General features: G+C 42.6%; 1 protein-coding gene across 1 annotated transcript; it reads left to right on the top strand.

Annotated features, from left to right (window-relative positions):
* The first annotated feature begins 1,622 nt into the window (after nucleotides 1-1,622).
* On the top strand, nucleotides 1,623-15,279 carry ROGDI (rogdi atypical leucine zipper). The gene is made up of 11 exons (XM_089476696.1): nucleotides 1,623-1,754; nucleotides 6,568-6,639; nucleotides 7,309-7,391; nucleotides 8,788-8,842; nucleotides 9,757-9,837; nucleotides 10,406-10,501; nucleotides 11,623-11,721; nucleotides 12,326-12,439; nucleotides 13,209-13,258; nucleotides 13,372-13,498; nucleotides 14,546-15,279. The coding sequence occupies exons 1-11, from the start codon at nucleotides 1,710-1,712 to the stop codon at nucleotides 14,585-14,587; spliced, it is 864 nt and encodes a 287-aa protein (XP_089332822.1). The 5' UTR covers nucleotides 1,623-1,709; the 3' UTR covers nucleotides 14,588-15,279.
* The last annotated feature ends 249 nt before the right edge of the window (nucleotides 15,280-15,528 follow it).

Genomic DNA, 15,528 nt, shown 5'->3' with positions numbered 1-15,528 from the left:
CATATACTGTACCTGTATAAGTTTAGAAATTTTAGTTTAAAAATTGACCCCAAAAACCTGGGTCGACTTATCCAAGCGTCAATATAAATACTTTAACTCTTACATATATAAAAAACAAACCATGCCTTGGTAAAAGGTGAGAGCTTTAGTATCTTCTGGGTGCACCTAAAAGAAGCATTAACTCTCTACTATCTCATCCATCCAACCTTTAGGGTGAGATGCCTGTCAAAATGTTTAAAGATCTTTAGTGCCGTTTTACTTTGCTTCGTCCTTTCCATCCTTTGTTACATGTCCCTAAGTTTTACCCTCGACTTATCCAGGGGTCATATCAAAGTCCATTAATTCTGGCCCCAAAACCTGCCCTCGACTTATACACAAGGTCGACTTATAGTCAAATGAATGCGGTATATTAATACTTGTTAACATTTTATAAGGAAATAACATTGTTCAATTTAGAACAGTATTTAACTCAATGCATCATGTGAAGAGGAGGGACCAGGGATGCCAAGGTCTTGCCCTACTATTTGACAACTACTGGTTGTAGCAGAAGCAGGGATCGTAGTGCCAAAGGATCCAATATGTTTCTATTAGCAGAAAGACGCCATTTGCCCCCCCTCTCTGAGCTGCCTATGTATGTTTCCAATGTATGGCAACCCTATGGCAAATCTACCCTGGGGTTTTCTTGGCAGGGTTTGTACCAGAAGTGGTTTGCCATTGCCTTCCCCTGAAGCTGAGAGAGTGTGACTTGGCTTAGTGGGTTTTTAAATCGCTGAATGAGGAACCGAACCTTGGTCTCCAGAGTCTTTGTCCAACACTCAAACCCACTTATGCCAAGCTGGCTCTACATCTGCCTGTATACTGGTTTAGGAAGCGGGATTCAAATCTGCTCCAGATTGACATATTTCATTGTGTTGAAGTAACCACAGCCATAGCTTGCTAAGGCTGCCAGGGATCATAGAATCGCAGAGTTGGAAGAGACCCCAAGAAGGGCCCTGATCCAGTCCAACCCCATTCTGCCATGCAGGAACTCTCCATCAAAGCATCACCAACAGATGGCCATCCTGCCTCTGCTTAAAGACCTCTAAGGAAGGAGACTCCACCATGATCCAAAGCAGCATATTCCACTGTCACTCAGGAAGTTGCTCCTGATGTTGAGCTGGAATCTCTTTTCCTGGAGCTTGCATCCATTGTTCCAGGTTCTGTTCTCTGGAGCAGCAGAAAACAAGCTTGCTCCCTCCTCAATATGACCTCCCTCTTAGCCTTCTCTTCTCCAGGCTAAACATCCCCAACCAAGCCTTTCCTCATGAGCCAAGGCAGCAGTTCAAACAGTGTCGGATCATTTCTGCATTGTGGATGCAGCCTTCGTGGCTGGATGCTAAGGGATCCTGGGAATTGTAGTTTTGAGTGAGGCACTTAAGCCTTCTCTGAGAGAGAGCTCTGGTGCCACAATAAACCACAATTCCCTGGAGCCACAGCACTGAGCCGTGAGTGACAAAGGGGTGCCAAGATGGATTGTTTCCTCAGCCTATCAGTGTTTAAAGGAGGACGGAGTGGGCGGGGCTTAAAAAGGCGTTCAGCCAATGGCAGCGTCCGCGTCGTCAGGGGCTGGCCAATGAGGGCGGAGGAGTGACAGCCTCAGCATAACACTCTCCTCAGGCAGCAGGGAGGCCGTTGGTCGTCTCCGTGAGGCGGCTATTCCTCCAGAGGCGATGAGGATGGCGGCGCTGGCGAGCGCGGCGGAGAGGGCTGTCCTGGTAAGGCCCCTTGGGGACGCCGAGGCGACGGGGCTCGGCTGCTGCCCTCCTTCCGCTGAAGGGAAGCTGCCGGGACGCTTCTGTGGAAAAAGGGGCGGGGCGGGGGTCTTTGTGTGACGTCACTACTGGGGCTCTTGGTGACGTCACTACAGTGATGGGCCGCCAACGAGCATGCGCACTGCGCAGTGGTTTCCCCCTCCCTCTGCTGTGTGTTGTGTCTATGAATATATACGTGTAGGTTTGCGTGTGTGTGTATCTGTATGTACTGTATACAAATATATAAATATATACATATATGTGTGTGTGTGTGTGTATTTGTATGTCTTTCTATATGTATATATGTGTGTGTGTATATTTGTGTGTATAGGTATGTATACACATACACACACATACAAATATATAGATATATAGATATATACATGTATGTGTGTTTCTGTGTGTGTATTTGTATTCTGTATATGTATATATTTGTGTGTGTATGCATGTATATATATATATGTCTGTGTATATATGTGTTGTGTGTGTGTGTGTGTGTATAGGTATGTACACACATACACACATATACAAATATATAGATATATACATGTATGTGTGTGTGTGTGTGAGTGTATGTTTATATCTGTGTATATATTTCTGTGTGTGTGTATGTCTATTTGTATATCTATATATATATTTGTGTGTGTGTGCCATTGCTGAACAGCCCTTTCTGTCAGGAAGGTCCTCCTAATGTTGAGGAGGGATCTCTTTTCCTGGAGCTTGCATCCATTGCTCCATTGGGTCCTATTCTCTGGAGCAGCAGAAAACAAGCTTGCTCCCTCCTCAATATGTCATCCCTTCAAGTATTTAAACAGGGCTATCATATCACCTCCGAACCTTCTCTTCTCCAGGCTAAACATCCTCAGCTCCCTAAGTCTCTCCTCCTAAGGCATAGTTTCCAGACGTTTTGTGTGTGTGTTTGACACAGGAGCATTAAATAAAAACAAGACTCTTGACACAGCTGTTATCTGGAGTGTTGTGTAGCCCATTCTGTCATCTTTGGCTCTTTTGCAGCAACATTCAGCTGTGTGTTGAAATCCCAGTTCAGGCTTCCCTTCTGCCGAAACAGCGGCTTCAATGTCCGATTTCTTACAAAAGGCTCTTCATTCTGTCTGTAGCAGTGGCCCTCCAGGTATTTCCACCTTAACAAACAAAGGGTTTGTGATCACGCACAACCTCTGTGTCTTTATGTTCACCCATGTCCTGCTTCTGAACGGGGATGATCCATTTTAACCTTCACAGTCTTTGGATAGGCTTTTGACCTTTAACGTCTGGATAGAACGACCTACAAACACGACAGCCGCTTTGTCCATGCCTATGTTTTGGCAACATGGTCAGTGTTAAGGCTTCGTCCACAAACACAGCCATGTTCTTTGTAGGTGGAACTGCTGCGACAATTCAGAATGACTTGTAGATTAGCAAGGACACCTTACAGCAGCAACAAAATAAAACCCACACTGTTTGAACGGAGCATTTTTGGGGTCGTCAGGAGCGGATTATAGGAAAACAAGAGCTTTGTTCAGTTTGGGCACAAATTCCTAGTCTGAATCGGAGATCTTATTTGTGTGACTGCTGTTGGAGCAAAATGTATGTATGTATGTGGGCCACTGTGCAGCACCACATTGACTTCACTGTCACTGCTGTTGGAGTAAGATATATGTATTTATGGATGTATGTGGGCCGCTGTGTAGCACCACACTGTTCTCTAAGCCCCATGCGCACTGCTTTGAGGCAACTGTTCAGATCAGGAGATTAGATGCTTTTGACCTACTAATACTAAACAGAGTTCTGGTGATTTGGGAACCCTCAAACCCTGCAACGCTTTCATCTCCCTCTCTTAATATTGCTGTTCATGAAGGCTCAAGTATTTGAATTTCAGCATTTTTTATTCATTGTGATGGCGGAATCCATAAACTGCGTGGTTAATTTTCCTCTGTAAGGACCTGAGATTATAAGGTTAGGGTCTAAGACTCTCTCTAAAGCAATGGTGGGGACCCTTTCTCAACTGAATGGCTGAAATGTTATGGGAAGCATGCACACAGCACAGCAAAAAGAAAAGCCTCCTTTGGTGTCAGTTGAAGCTTTTCAAAGCCCCATTGCAGAGAGAGAGAACTGATTTTTCAGGGTGTCTCAGCACTGAGTAGGAATTAGCTCTTTCCTCTTAACAAGCCTCTGCTCAAACACATGTTCAAAAACTCAGGCTGCATCCACACTGCAGAAATCATCCAGTTTGGCACCACTTTAAATGCCATGGCTCATTGCTATGGAATTCTGGAAACTGTAGTTTTGTGAGACATTTAGTCTTCCCTGTCAACAAGCTCTGGTGCCACAACAAACTACAAATCCCAGGAATCCATGGGATGGAGCCATGGCACTGAAAGTGATTGAAACTGGATTATTTCTGCAGTGTGGATGCAGTCACAGTTTAGCCTCCAAGGGCAGAGGGTGCGATCCCTTATCTCTTATTTCTGACTAGGGATAAGGGCAGCAGGGAAGCTGCAAGGCCAGATGATAACCTCTCGTTGGAAAAGGTCTAGCCAGCAAACTGGTTCCCCATCTCAGTTCCAAGTCTTTTAGGCTTTTGCTTGTCTTGTGGTCTTGCCTTGTCTTTTTATAGCCTCTTAAATGTAGTTGTTGTATGCCTCCAAGGTGTTTCTGGGTCTTCTTGGCAAGGTTTGTTCAGAGGAGACTTGTCACCATCATTACCATCATTTATTTACGGTCATAGACCAAAATATAAAGTACAGTTAATTACGACTAAAATCCGTACAGTATAAAACTCGTAAAACATACATATATGTGTGTACAAACATACACACTCACACTCACACATATATATCAGATTCATGACTGAGAAAGTTTACAATTCATTCCCAGAGGTTGACACACTTGAGTAAAATATGTCAGGCATTCTAAATCTAAAGATCTTTAAAATCCTAGCCTAAAAGTCTTAAGTTTTAGCACCTAAAATCTGTCCATGGGTAATAAAAGAAGAGGCACAAAGGAGGTTTGTCATTGCCTTCCTCTGAGGCTGAGAGTGTGTGACTTGTCACTCAGTGGTTTCTATGGCTGTGCTGGGAATCAAACCCTGGTCTTGATATCACTAGGTTTTCTATTCATTCTAATCTCATTGGCCACTGATTCCTTTGTATGCTTCACTGAATTGCCTGAGCCGCCTTTGTACGTGAGACAACAACTGTGTTGTGTAATCTTCACAATCTCTGTTGAAAGAGCGATGGGGGAGGTTTAGAAGATGCTTCTCCAGAGTGCTCTAGTTCTCTTTTAGCAAGCATTTCGATAGCAGAGACTCATTCCTATCCAGGAAAGACAATTCACAGCACCTTCCAGCCAAAGCAGATTTTTCTCTTGCACAAAATATGACAGGCCACTGATATGACATGACGTATGATGTAGGAAGCCTGTATCCAATACTGTATATACTCATGTATCAGTCTAGAAATTGTAGTCCAAAAATTGACCCCAAAAACCTGGGTCGACTTATTCATGGGTCGGTGTAAATACTGTACTTTAACACCTATAAACTCCTTTGCTTCATCATTTAGATCCTTTGTTGTATGCCCCTACGTTTTACCATTGACTTGTCCACGGGCCATGTCAAAATCCATAATTTTGACCCCAAATCCTGCCCCCGACTTGTACATATAGTCGAGTATATATGGGATAAACATGTTTCAAATACAGGAATGGCACCATAAGGGATTTCATTCAGTGCTGGCAAGGATCTGTTGACCAAGGAACATCTGCAGCAAGCAGGCATCTATAATCAAAGTAGGAAGGCATAAGCGATCAGTCACCTTCCCATTCAGCCCTGAAAAAGAATGTCCTCTCCAGCAATGTGGGGACAATTTAAGGGTTACTTTCTGCTTTGTGCCGTTCCCTTTAAAAGAAGAGGAGGGCAGGCTTGTGGCAACAGATGCAAGTTAATTATTACAGCAGTGTTGGGAATGGCAGGCATCATATGCTTCTGAGAAAATTTGTTTGTGGCCATGCTTGCTAGAGAGGAAAGTCCAAAGTGCCCTCCAGAAGAAGATTTGACTGTGTCTTGGTTGCCCTTTAGGGGCCTTTCAATGTCATGCTGCCTGGCTGGTGCCTCACACTGCCTTTGCATTCATTCTCCCACCAAGCATTCCTAGCATTGATGTTCCTCTTTGAACTGATATGATTCCATTATGCCAGTAGTTTGCCATTGGCATGGCTACCAGTCTGTTTCCGTGGATGTTTCAAAGGTTTGCTTTCAACCTTTAAAGCCCAAATGGTTTTGAGCCAGATGAATTGTCTTCTTTCATATTTCTATATCTAGACATATATGAATTTATCCCTTCTCGAGGTGTCCAAATAAAACAAGATGGGTGACTGTTCTAAAGAGGGTTAAAACTCTGATCTTGAGATGGAGACCCGGTAAAGGCTTCATCCCACCCTGGCTATACTCATCATATTCACTGTACCCCTTATGCCCCTCGGTCCTAAATATTTCCCCTGCTTACCATATTGGCCCATATTGCATGGCAGACCCACTGACTGTTAAGTCTTGGCATCTTGCGTTGATCCCAACAGATTCAATGCAGGTTAATGTGATCCACCACCATAAGAACATTGTCCACCCCAATGTAATGAATAAATACTCAGTAGCATCATATGAAACCTCTCACTGCATAATACTCTAGATACTGTTCATTAAAATATTTTAAAGAAAGTGGGGTATACAGTACATACTGATTCTTTGAAATTAAGGCGTTTTTCTTTCCTGTCCACACAGCAAGAAGAATTCAAATGGCTCTTACGGGAGGAGGTGCACACTGTCCTTCGGCAACTACAAGATATCCTGAAGGTACAGTATTTACATTAAGTCCCACTTGCTTTCAAATGTGCTTTTCTCTGTCAGCAATCTTCAAATTACTAGCCATGCTAGCAACTACCCAGACCTCCATTTCCATTGCAAGTCAGTATAGGCTCTGCTCTTTTATTCCCTTATCAAAGCTTGTGCTCATATGGCATAACCAGCTGTAGACTGAGTAGAGGTTTCAGCAGCAAGGAGCCAAGTTTCTGCCTCCCAGGCCAGCTTCATAGGATAGCCTGGAAAGGATTTAACCGAGGGCTGCTAGCTAGGAACTGAAGATTTGTTTTCACACCATCAGTCTTAGGTGGAGCTGGAAGTTAGTGGAATAAACTTAAACTCCAGATACAAGATGTTCTGATACATCTCATAAAAGCATTTATGGGCAACATTTTTGGACATTTTAGAACAAAAAAAGAAACAGGAGTATTTTTGGACCCTGATGGCTGAATGTTGTCCACAGAGGCCCCACTCCCCCTATTTCTTTCCCCTGATTGAGATCAAATGCAGTAGTGATGCAAGTTGAGTGATTTAGACTTGTAGATTTATTTTTGCTGGAAGCAAAGTTATGCATCCCTCAGTCTGTACCTAAATTTAAAAAAAACCCTCTTTAGAACAACTTGTGCCTTTGCATTCACGTTTTTCTTTTTCTTCCTTACCTAGGAGGCTTCTCATCGGTTCACTTTGCCTGTGAGTGGCTCAGAGGGACCCATCAAACAGGAGAACTTTATTCTGGGTACTTCAAAGTAGGTAATAGGTTGTTGTTGTGCAGCGTGTGCAGTTGTTAACTCCTCATAGCCATGGTGAACCTTCCCTAGCCAAGATCAGCTCATGAGAGAGAAGTTATATTTGCAGTCTTTAGTTGCAGTTGAACCCTTTTGCCCACTGTACTATGTTGCTTATGCATAAATGGGTTCTCAGATTGCATCCCAACAAATCTCTGTACAGGAGGATTTAAAAACCATTTAGCTTCTATTGGCGCAATTAAGTTTAGACGGAAGTATATGCTTGTGCTGATAAGATCTCTATTATTGTTGTCCTCCACTGTGGAATTTAAAACAAGCCCATTCTCCTCCCCTTTGAATTCCTCTTCAGTAACCACCTCTTTTAACATAATGTCACGTTCTTATTTTTAACAGTAGTAGCAGCATTTGCTCTCATTCTTGCATTTCAGCTTTTTCTGTCCTCCCCACCTTCTAGTGTTCTTTCTTTATAAAGTGTAAGGTGCCATAAGAATAATAAAGGGAGACCAGAGGAAAAGATTACAAGGAGGTGATTTTTGAAAGGGCAGCGATTTTGAATTTCTTCTCTTCCACTATTGGATTCCTTCCCTTCCACTGCTGTTTAAATAAAAAGTTTGGCTGCATGTTCTGTATCTTTTGCTAGTTGTATTGCCATGTCCCATATGTAGGACTTTAAAGACAGCAGTGTGCATTTGAGATAAAGCTATACAAAATGTCTTTCGTAGCATCATTTGGGGAAAGGAAAGTGGCCTTTTCTCTCACGGGAGTCGCTCAGAAACAAAGCTCACTGGTCTTATGGGGCCCTGAACTTAAAGCAGTGATGATAGATCAGATTTCTTCTATTTAATTTTATTTTGCTGAAATCACTGGTTCATGCCTTCCTTCTTCTCCTCAATTGGGAATTCACCTGCAATTTGACAGAGGCTGGATCCTCCCCACTTCTGCTTCTTGACCTTAAAGTTTCCCTAGTTCTTGTCCCAGACATAGTTTGCGATAGAAATGAGAGGCCTAAGAGAGAAGTTCTCCAGTACTTGGCATTTCTTTGAGACCAACATGCATATCATAATCAGATTCCCAACTACACCCAGTTTATGTTCCTTTTCCTGTTATGGAAACAGAAAGGGTTTATGTCTAGATAACAAACTGAACTCAGATTGCTAGATCAGATTCCTTTGATTATACAAAGGTACTGTTTGTGATGTTCTGGCAATGGAGAGGCTAGGAATTAGTACAAAGCCTGTCTTTATGCTGGTTATTGCTGGTGTCCGTTGCAGAAGTCCACTGTAAATATCTAACTTAAGAAGTTTTGATTTGCTCTTTTAGCTTGTGCAGACAGCCGCAGAGCTGTTTGGACACTGGATGTATTTAGCCTTGTTAACAATACTACTTTTTATTTTAGTGCTGACCAAGTGAAAGGAGTCCTGACACTTCAGGGAGATGCCCTGTCCCAAGCAGTAAGTATTGTTCTTTCAGGTTTTAGGTACCAGGGAATTTGTACCTCTCTGATGTACTGAGCAAGTGAACTTCATCTGCTCTTAATTCTCTTTGCATTTCATGAGATTTTCTCCTTTATTGTTTCCTTACAGCAATCAGATAAATAACTGCCTGGTTTGTTTTGTTCACATGAGCCTTGTTCGTTTATCTTGTCTAACAGCCTTTCAGTGGCTTGGAGGGCAACGGGTCTATCTTGTAACTGCTGAGGCTGTTTCCTCTTTAGAACAGGAAACCTCTCAAACTTCTTTGGCTGAGTTTCTAGCATAGTGCTTCTGTAGGACAGATCTAGGATCAAATATTAATTTGATCAGGCATAGCTTTGGGACGTTGTTTCCCCTTAGAAGTGCCAACCAGCATGACACCAGAGATGGACAGCATATCATGCAAATGTTTGGGGGTGGCTATGAGGCTTTGGAATGGATTCCCCAGATAGTTTGACAAGTCCGTCATCCTCCGTTCACTGTTGGCATAATAAACATGATCCTAAAGGATCAGAGAGGAACATCTTTTGTCCCCTATGAACTGCAGGACTAGAGCAGAAATAGTGTATCACAGATCCTGCATACTTTCAGAGACTTCAGACCATCAAGCTTGCACCTATTAAATTGCAACTTTTGAGCCAGTGATGCAACAGGATATTGTATCATCCCCTCTGCCTACCCTTGTTTGCTAACTCTACAGCCAGCAAACTTTCAATATGTATGTGCCCTGCAAAATCTAGTGGTTTTATTGTGGTGGTTAGAGTGGGACAGATTCTGTATTCCTTGGCATCAAGACTTGCCTGTTTCTGTTGAAGAGATGGATTCTGTTGAGCTTTTATTAGCTCAACAGAGAGCTGAGAAGTAATAAGTGTGTTTGTGTTTCCCTTTTTCAGGATATTAACTTGAAAATGCCCAGGAATAACCAGCTCCTGCACTTTGCATTCCGGGATGACAAGCAGTGGAAACTGCAGCAGGTACAGCTGTCATTTTCAGGCTCAGTCATCTGTGCGATTGTATCAGCAATATCTTCTAGATTAGAATCCAGATAAGGGAGGCATGAGCTTTAGATCCAATACCCACTCAATATTCTTCCTCCATTTCGAACATAATTCTTGATGCAAATGTGCAGATTAGACTGATAGTTAAATTTGCTAAAAATCCATATGTTTGCTCAGCTTAAATGTCTTGCATCAGTTGTAGAATTTAGATATCCGAAATTCAACATTCTGGTTCAATATTCTGAAAATGCTTTCAGGTTCATCTGATGGTCACATAAGATGATACATGTAGTTTTTCTTTTCTAATTTGCTGTTTAAGAGGTGAAGGAAGGGACAGTCTTGACCCTGGGGGCATTTAATCTTTCATCTTCTCACGACCACATTCCTAATTAAAGTCATTCTTTTTAAAGTGCAATTCACACAGGGCAAAAATGACAATAATGCTGCTTCCTAGGGTGACTAGAAACCAGTATGCATGCACACATTCACTATATTATCTGTTTTGATCCAGTATGTTGATGGACTGCCCTTTATGCTTTCCTAGATTCAGGATGCAAGGAATCATGTCAACCAAGCAATCTACTTACTCACTAACAGAAGTGCTAATTACCAGTTCAAGACGGGATGCGAGGTCATCAAGGTGAGCCAGTGGCCCTTTTTCCCAGTGAACACTACAAAATGGACACTGGCTTTGTTTCCCTGTCAATAACTGTTTTTCTAGCTGAGGAAGCTTTTATCTTTACTTTGCTAGGACTGAGCTATAGCTTTGTGGCAGTGCAGATACTGTGCATGTATTAAAAAGTCCCAGATTCAGCCTTTTGCATCGCCTGTTAAGGATACTCTGGTGATAGGGCTGGGATGAATCTCTGCCTGAGAGCACTGACTGATGCTGTCAAGTTAGATAGTACTAGGCTAGGTGGGACTGCTGGTCTGATGTAGTATGCATCGGGGTGCAGAGCTTGGAAATATTACTTATTTTGACAACAATTCCCAGCATCATACAGTAAGCATAGCACTTGTTTCCTAAAACACATTTGGATCTGTTGACATTATCTGGCTGGCCTGACTACTAAAGCAGGGGTGGGAACTGTCAAAGGTATGAAAGGTAATATTTGGCTCCTCCAGTTCCCTGGTGGATAGCAGTAACCATCTAGCAGTATCCAGAAGTGACCTTTTTTCGTTTGGGGAAAGGGCCACAAAAGGATCGGTCAGTCAAATTTCAGACCAAAAAGTATTTTTTAGCTGAACAGATTGGTAAATGGTAAACAAAGCAAAGGGGTAAGGGAAGGGAGAGCCTGGCACATGTTGAAGCCATGCAGTTTCTGTTTCTTTGCAGGAGGTTTGGATAAAGTGTCAGCCATATGTGGCCCACAGGGCCTCAGTTTGCAATCCCTGTAACCTCCCCAGCCCCCTATATTTTAAAGAAATTGGGCAATTTTGCCCCCAAACCATCAAAGCGTATTTAAACCAATGCAAAACACAGTGGTTCGCCTCTCCCCCAGGTTCCCCACATACCTGTTTTGAGTCTTCTCCCCCCAAGATTGGTTAAAAACAAAACTGAAAATGATGTGACAACCCTTACTGTAACATCAAGTGCCTGGGGGAAGCGCAGGTGCAAAAATAAAGGTCTCAGCCCCTCCGCAGTTGGCCACAATTGACTTATAACCTTAAGAAACCTGGTAAGAGGTAATGAATTGCCAGTGAGTTTCAATAATTTTTTGTGTGCTTATGTGTTATGTGTGTGTTTTCTTTCCATGACAGCTGATGGATGCAGTGATGTTACAGTTGACAAGAGCTCGGAATCGGCTCACTACGCCAGCTACTTTGACGCTCCCAGAAATTGCATCTAGCGGCCTCACGGTAACTGAAGGCTGCTTATGGCAGCCCTTTTACCCACTCCATTCCCTGAAGGGTTAACTATACCTCTGTTCTAGAATACACAAAGTTAAATCAAAGGCAAGCTACATTTTCTTTGTACAGTAACCCTCTTTTATGTATACACTTGCATTCATCTTGCTGCATGATTTCATTTGCAGAGATACATCTTAGGATTCTTCAAATTAGATCAGTTTAATTCAGTCAAAAATAATTATTACTGTTCGCCATAGTACATTGCAGACAACATCAACAACAAAATACAATAAGATTCTTACAGTGACGTCTCCAAATGAAGACAAAGATATAAAAGATGTAGAGAAATTTCATAGAATCATAGAATTGGAAGAGACTGCAATGGCCATCTAGTCCAACCCCCTGCCATGCAGGAAATCCAAATCAAATCATCCCCGACAGATGGCCCTCTAGCCTCTGTTTAAAGACCTCCAAGGAAGGAGACTCCACTACACTCCGAGGAAGGAGTGTGCTCCACTGTCAAACAGCCCTTATTATAAGCCATTTAAAAACACGTTTCAGCATCTAAGCACTATAGCCTACCAATAATTGGCTTTTTTCTTTCTCTCTGCAGAAGATGTTCACTCCTGGTCTGCCTGCAGATATCTTGGTGAATTTCTACATCAACCTGAACAAGCTGTGCTTGACAGTCTACCAGTTGCATGCACTGCAGCCCAGTTCCACAAAGGTATTACCAATATCACTGACAGGTAGTCTTTTATGAAATTAAATGAATAAAAGTGAGCCTCAGGTCACTACCAGGCCAGGTTCTCCCTACAGGGACCATCCCTTACCACTAGAAAAGGGGCTGGCATTCATTCTAACTGCAAGTGAAGGTGAAACCTTGTTATTGTTGCACCTGAAAGTTGTAATGTAGGCAATGCTAACAATGGATTATGAGCGTTTTACTGTAGGGCACCAAGCTCGAGAAGGCTAGCATGGGAGTCATATGGCCTTCCCAATATTTTATTTATTGTATTTATAATCCGCTCTTCAACCAGAAAGGCGCTCAATTTTTTTGGACTTTAAATCCCATCATTCCTGGCCAGCATTTGGAGGGTCACATGTTTCCCACCCCTGGCCTAGACCATGCACAAATCTCACAGAAAGCTGGGAACGAGGCCTGCAGGAAACCCTGGAGAGCTTTTGCCAGTCAGCGTTGACAGCATTGAGCTAGGTGGAACATTGGTCTGACCCTAAATAAAGCAGCTTAATCCTTATTCTTGCTTTGTACTTTTAAAATGTGCATGGTTTCTCATCAACCAAGAATACACACACTCCACTCGTAACCTGTTTATTTCCAGTTGCTTCTAATGCTGCTACTTCTCCCTCTGATATAATCTTCATTTCGCAGCCCATGAAGCCTTGCTACCAATTTAATTTTCTATAGAAACTGAATTGCACTGTCTTGTAATTATTTGAAATTCTGCAAATCACCATCTTTCATTATTTTTCAGAACTTTAGGCCTGCTGGAGGGTCCATTCTCCACAACCCAGGAGCCATGTTGTAAGTATCACCAATCTAGGATTTTGGGGAAGGGCCTCTATTGATGCTAGAGGGTGATGGCTTATCTGCACAACTCCCTCACCCCAATATTCCCATAACATTTCTTTCTACAGTGAGTTCAACAACCAAAGATATGAAGTCAGCCATGTTCATAAGGTGGAGTGTGTTGTACCTTGGTTGAACGATGCCCTCGTTTTCTTCACAGTATCTCTGCAGCTCTGCCAGCAGCTAAAGGATAAGGTGAGGTGATGGGAAGAAAGGATAGTTTTGGGCAGGGACTATCCTTGCTCTGAACATGGAGGAGGATGAGGCTATTGAAAGTGTATTTGTCTTACCAAGGTGATCAGTTCGAAGATGTACGTATGTTTGGATTTTATATCTTTTGCCAAAAGAAGAATGTAAGGTAAATAGATGTGGAGTTTATGAAACTAGGATCATATACAGTATCCTGCTGAGGTACAGATAGCAATTCCTATACAGCACACTGGAATGTTCAGTATGTCTTTCATGTGAAACAAAGGCAAGGAATAAATGACAGCTCTATGAAGAGAAATCAGTATCATTCTTATATTTTAGACTCAGCAGTGCTGAGCCCAAGAGAACCTCTGAATTCATGCTCCCAGAATTATTGACCAAGCTGGAGGACCAGTGTTTCAAAATCACTTTTCTAGAGGGATAAGGAATGCAGACAGAGGCCATTTCCTTTCTTGGTCATGTGGGAACCAGGGACAAAGGGCAGTAAAAGATAAGCAATACAATTTGAAATCCAGCAGCAGCAGCAAAGTAACTTCGATTGTGATCCTGGCCATCTCTGTCTTGTGGAAGGCCAGCCGCCCCTTTATTAGGCAAAGAACATTGACTTTTTAAGAAAGGGGGTGCAGCCCTCTTTTCACCTAGAAAATGAACTTCAGCACATTGTAACAGCCATGCTGCATGAGATCCAAGTCCTGTTTAGTCCATCATTCTGTTCCCACAATAACCAACCAGTTGAGAAGCCCACAAACACCCTTCTAGTCATATTCTTCAATAACTGGCATTTAGAGGCTCATTGCCTCTGATACAGGAGGTTAAAAAAACATGTTTAGTTGGCATGATATGTACCTACAATAAGCATAGCTCAGTGTAAATGCAGATGTACACAATCGAGATGGGATTAGGTCAGCTTTAGATTCCCTGTCCCTGTAAAGAAACTTCGGTAGATTTTTCCAATTGAATAACTTTTCCATACAATAAGGAGCAGCTTGACTTTGCTTCTGATCGAATACTTTTCCTTTCCTTCTTTTCCAGATCAATGTATTTTCTGGCTACTGGAATTACAAGCTGTACTAATTCCTGTTTCGACAGTGGTCCATCTGTAGTTTTCACTTTCTCTCTCTTCTGGGGAGGAGGTTGTTGTATAAGCTGTGTATGTGAGACGTCGTTGGATCCCTCCACTCATGGTAGCCACAGGGTAGGGCACCATACCCAGTGTTGGCATCCTTGTGTGTAGTATGTCATTATTTATTAGCACTTTAGAGGTCCAGACTTTCTTTCCATGTTCTTTGAGGCTGGGTGCAAGGCTAATCCATCAGAATATTCCCACTAGTGTGAGGAAATTATGGACAACAGGGATTCACCAGTCTCTGCCTATTTCCCATTCCTGGAGCATAAGAGGGACCAGCCAGAGGTATGGCACTGCTTAATGGCCTATACCCATTCCTTGTCATGTTTAGGGTTTGGTGTCATATCCACCTGCACCCCCCCCCCCCCCCCTTTTGCACAAATGTGATGGTTCATTTCATAACTTCCATAAAAGAGGCATAGGGAACCATTTCCTTTTCATGGTGGGTTAAACCTGCTTTTGTTAAGCAGGGGCACCACATCTTTACCAAGTCTTCCGGTGATCCATTCCTTGCCTGTCTACCGCAAGGCAACGCAAGCTCCAAATGCTGTCCTGGTGGCAGAAGTGATTGATTGCTGCTAAATTTGTGAGAGTAATTTCTCAAACTACTGTGTTGTGAAATAAACGTACTTGGAATATCGTGATGGGTGGCTGTCCTTCTTGCATCCTTTGAAAGTGACAGCGGTGTGAGACAATGAAAGAGATTGTGGAATCTCAGTTTGACACAGGATGGTTTAAACCATGGAGTATGGATGAGTCGGTTGAGAGCCTGGTTCAAATTCTGTATGTAGATGACATTGAAGACTACTTTCCACACTGTATGAATGAGCAAGTATATGTTTGCCTACTTTATTTTGTCTCCCAAGTGTAAAAGAATCAAATTTTTTCT

Source organism: Sceloporus occidentalis, unplaced genomic scaffold (genome assembly GCF_023333645.1).
Source record: "Sceloporus occidentalis isolate IW3139 unplaced genomic scaffold, rSceOcc1.0.p SCAF_10, whole genome shotgun sequence".
In the NCBI taxonomy this organism is placed as follows: Eukaryota; Metazoa; Chordata; class Lepidosauria; order Squamata; family Phrynosomatidae; genus Sceloporus; species Sceloporus occidentalis.
Note: the sequence above shows the minus strand (reverse complement) of the source record. Positions and strands in the feature narration are given on the sequence as shown.

Bases quoted from the DNA above. Each gene is read 5' to 3' on its own strand.
- ROGDI (XM_089476696.1), top strand. From the start codon at position 1,710: ATGAGGATGGCGGCGCTGGCGAGCGCGGCGGAGAGGGCTGTCCTG. The intron at 8,843-9,756 runs GTAAGTATTGTT...TCCCTTTTTCAG, and splicing joins GAGATGCCCTGTCCCAAGCA to GATATTAACTTGAAAATGCC. The intron at 9,838-10,405 runs GTACAGCTGTCA...ATGCTTTCCTAG, and splicing joins AGCAGTGGAAACTGCAGCAG to ATTCAGGATGCAAGGAATCA.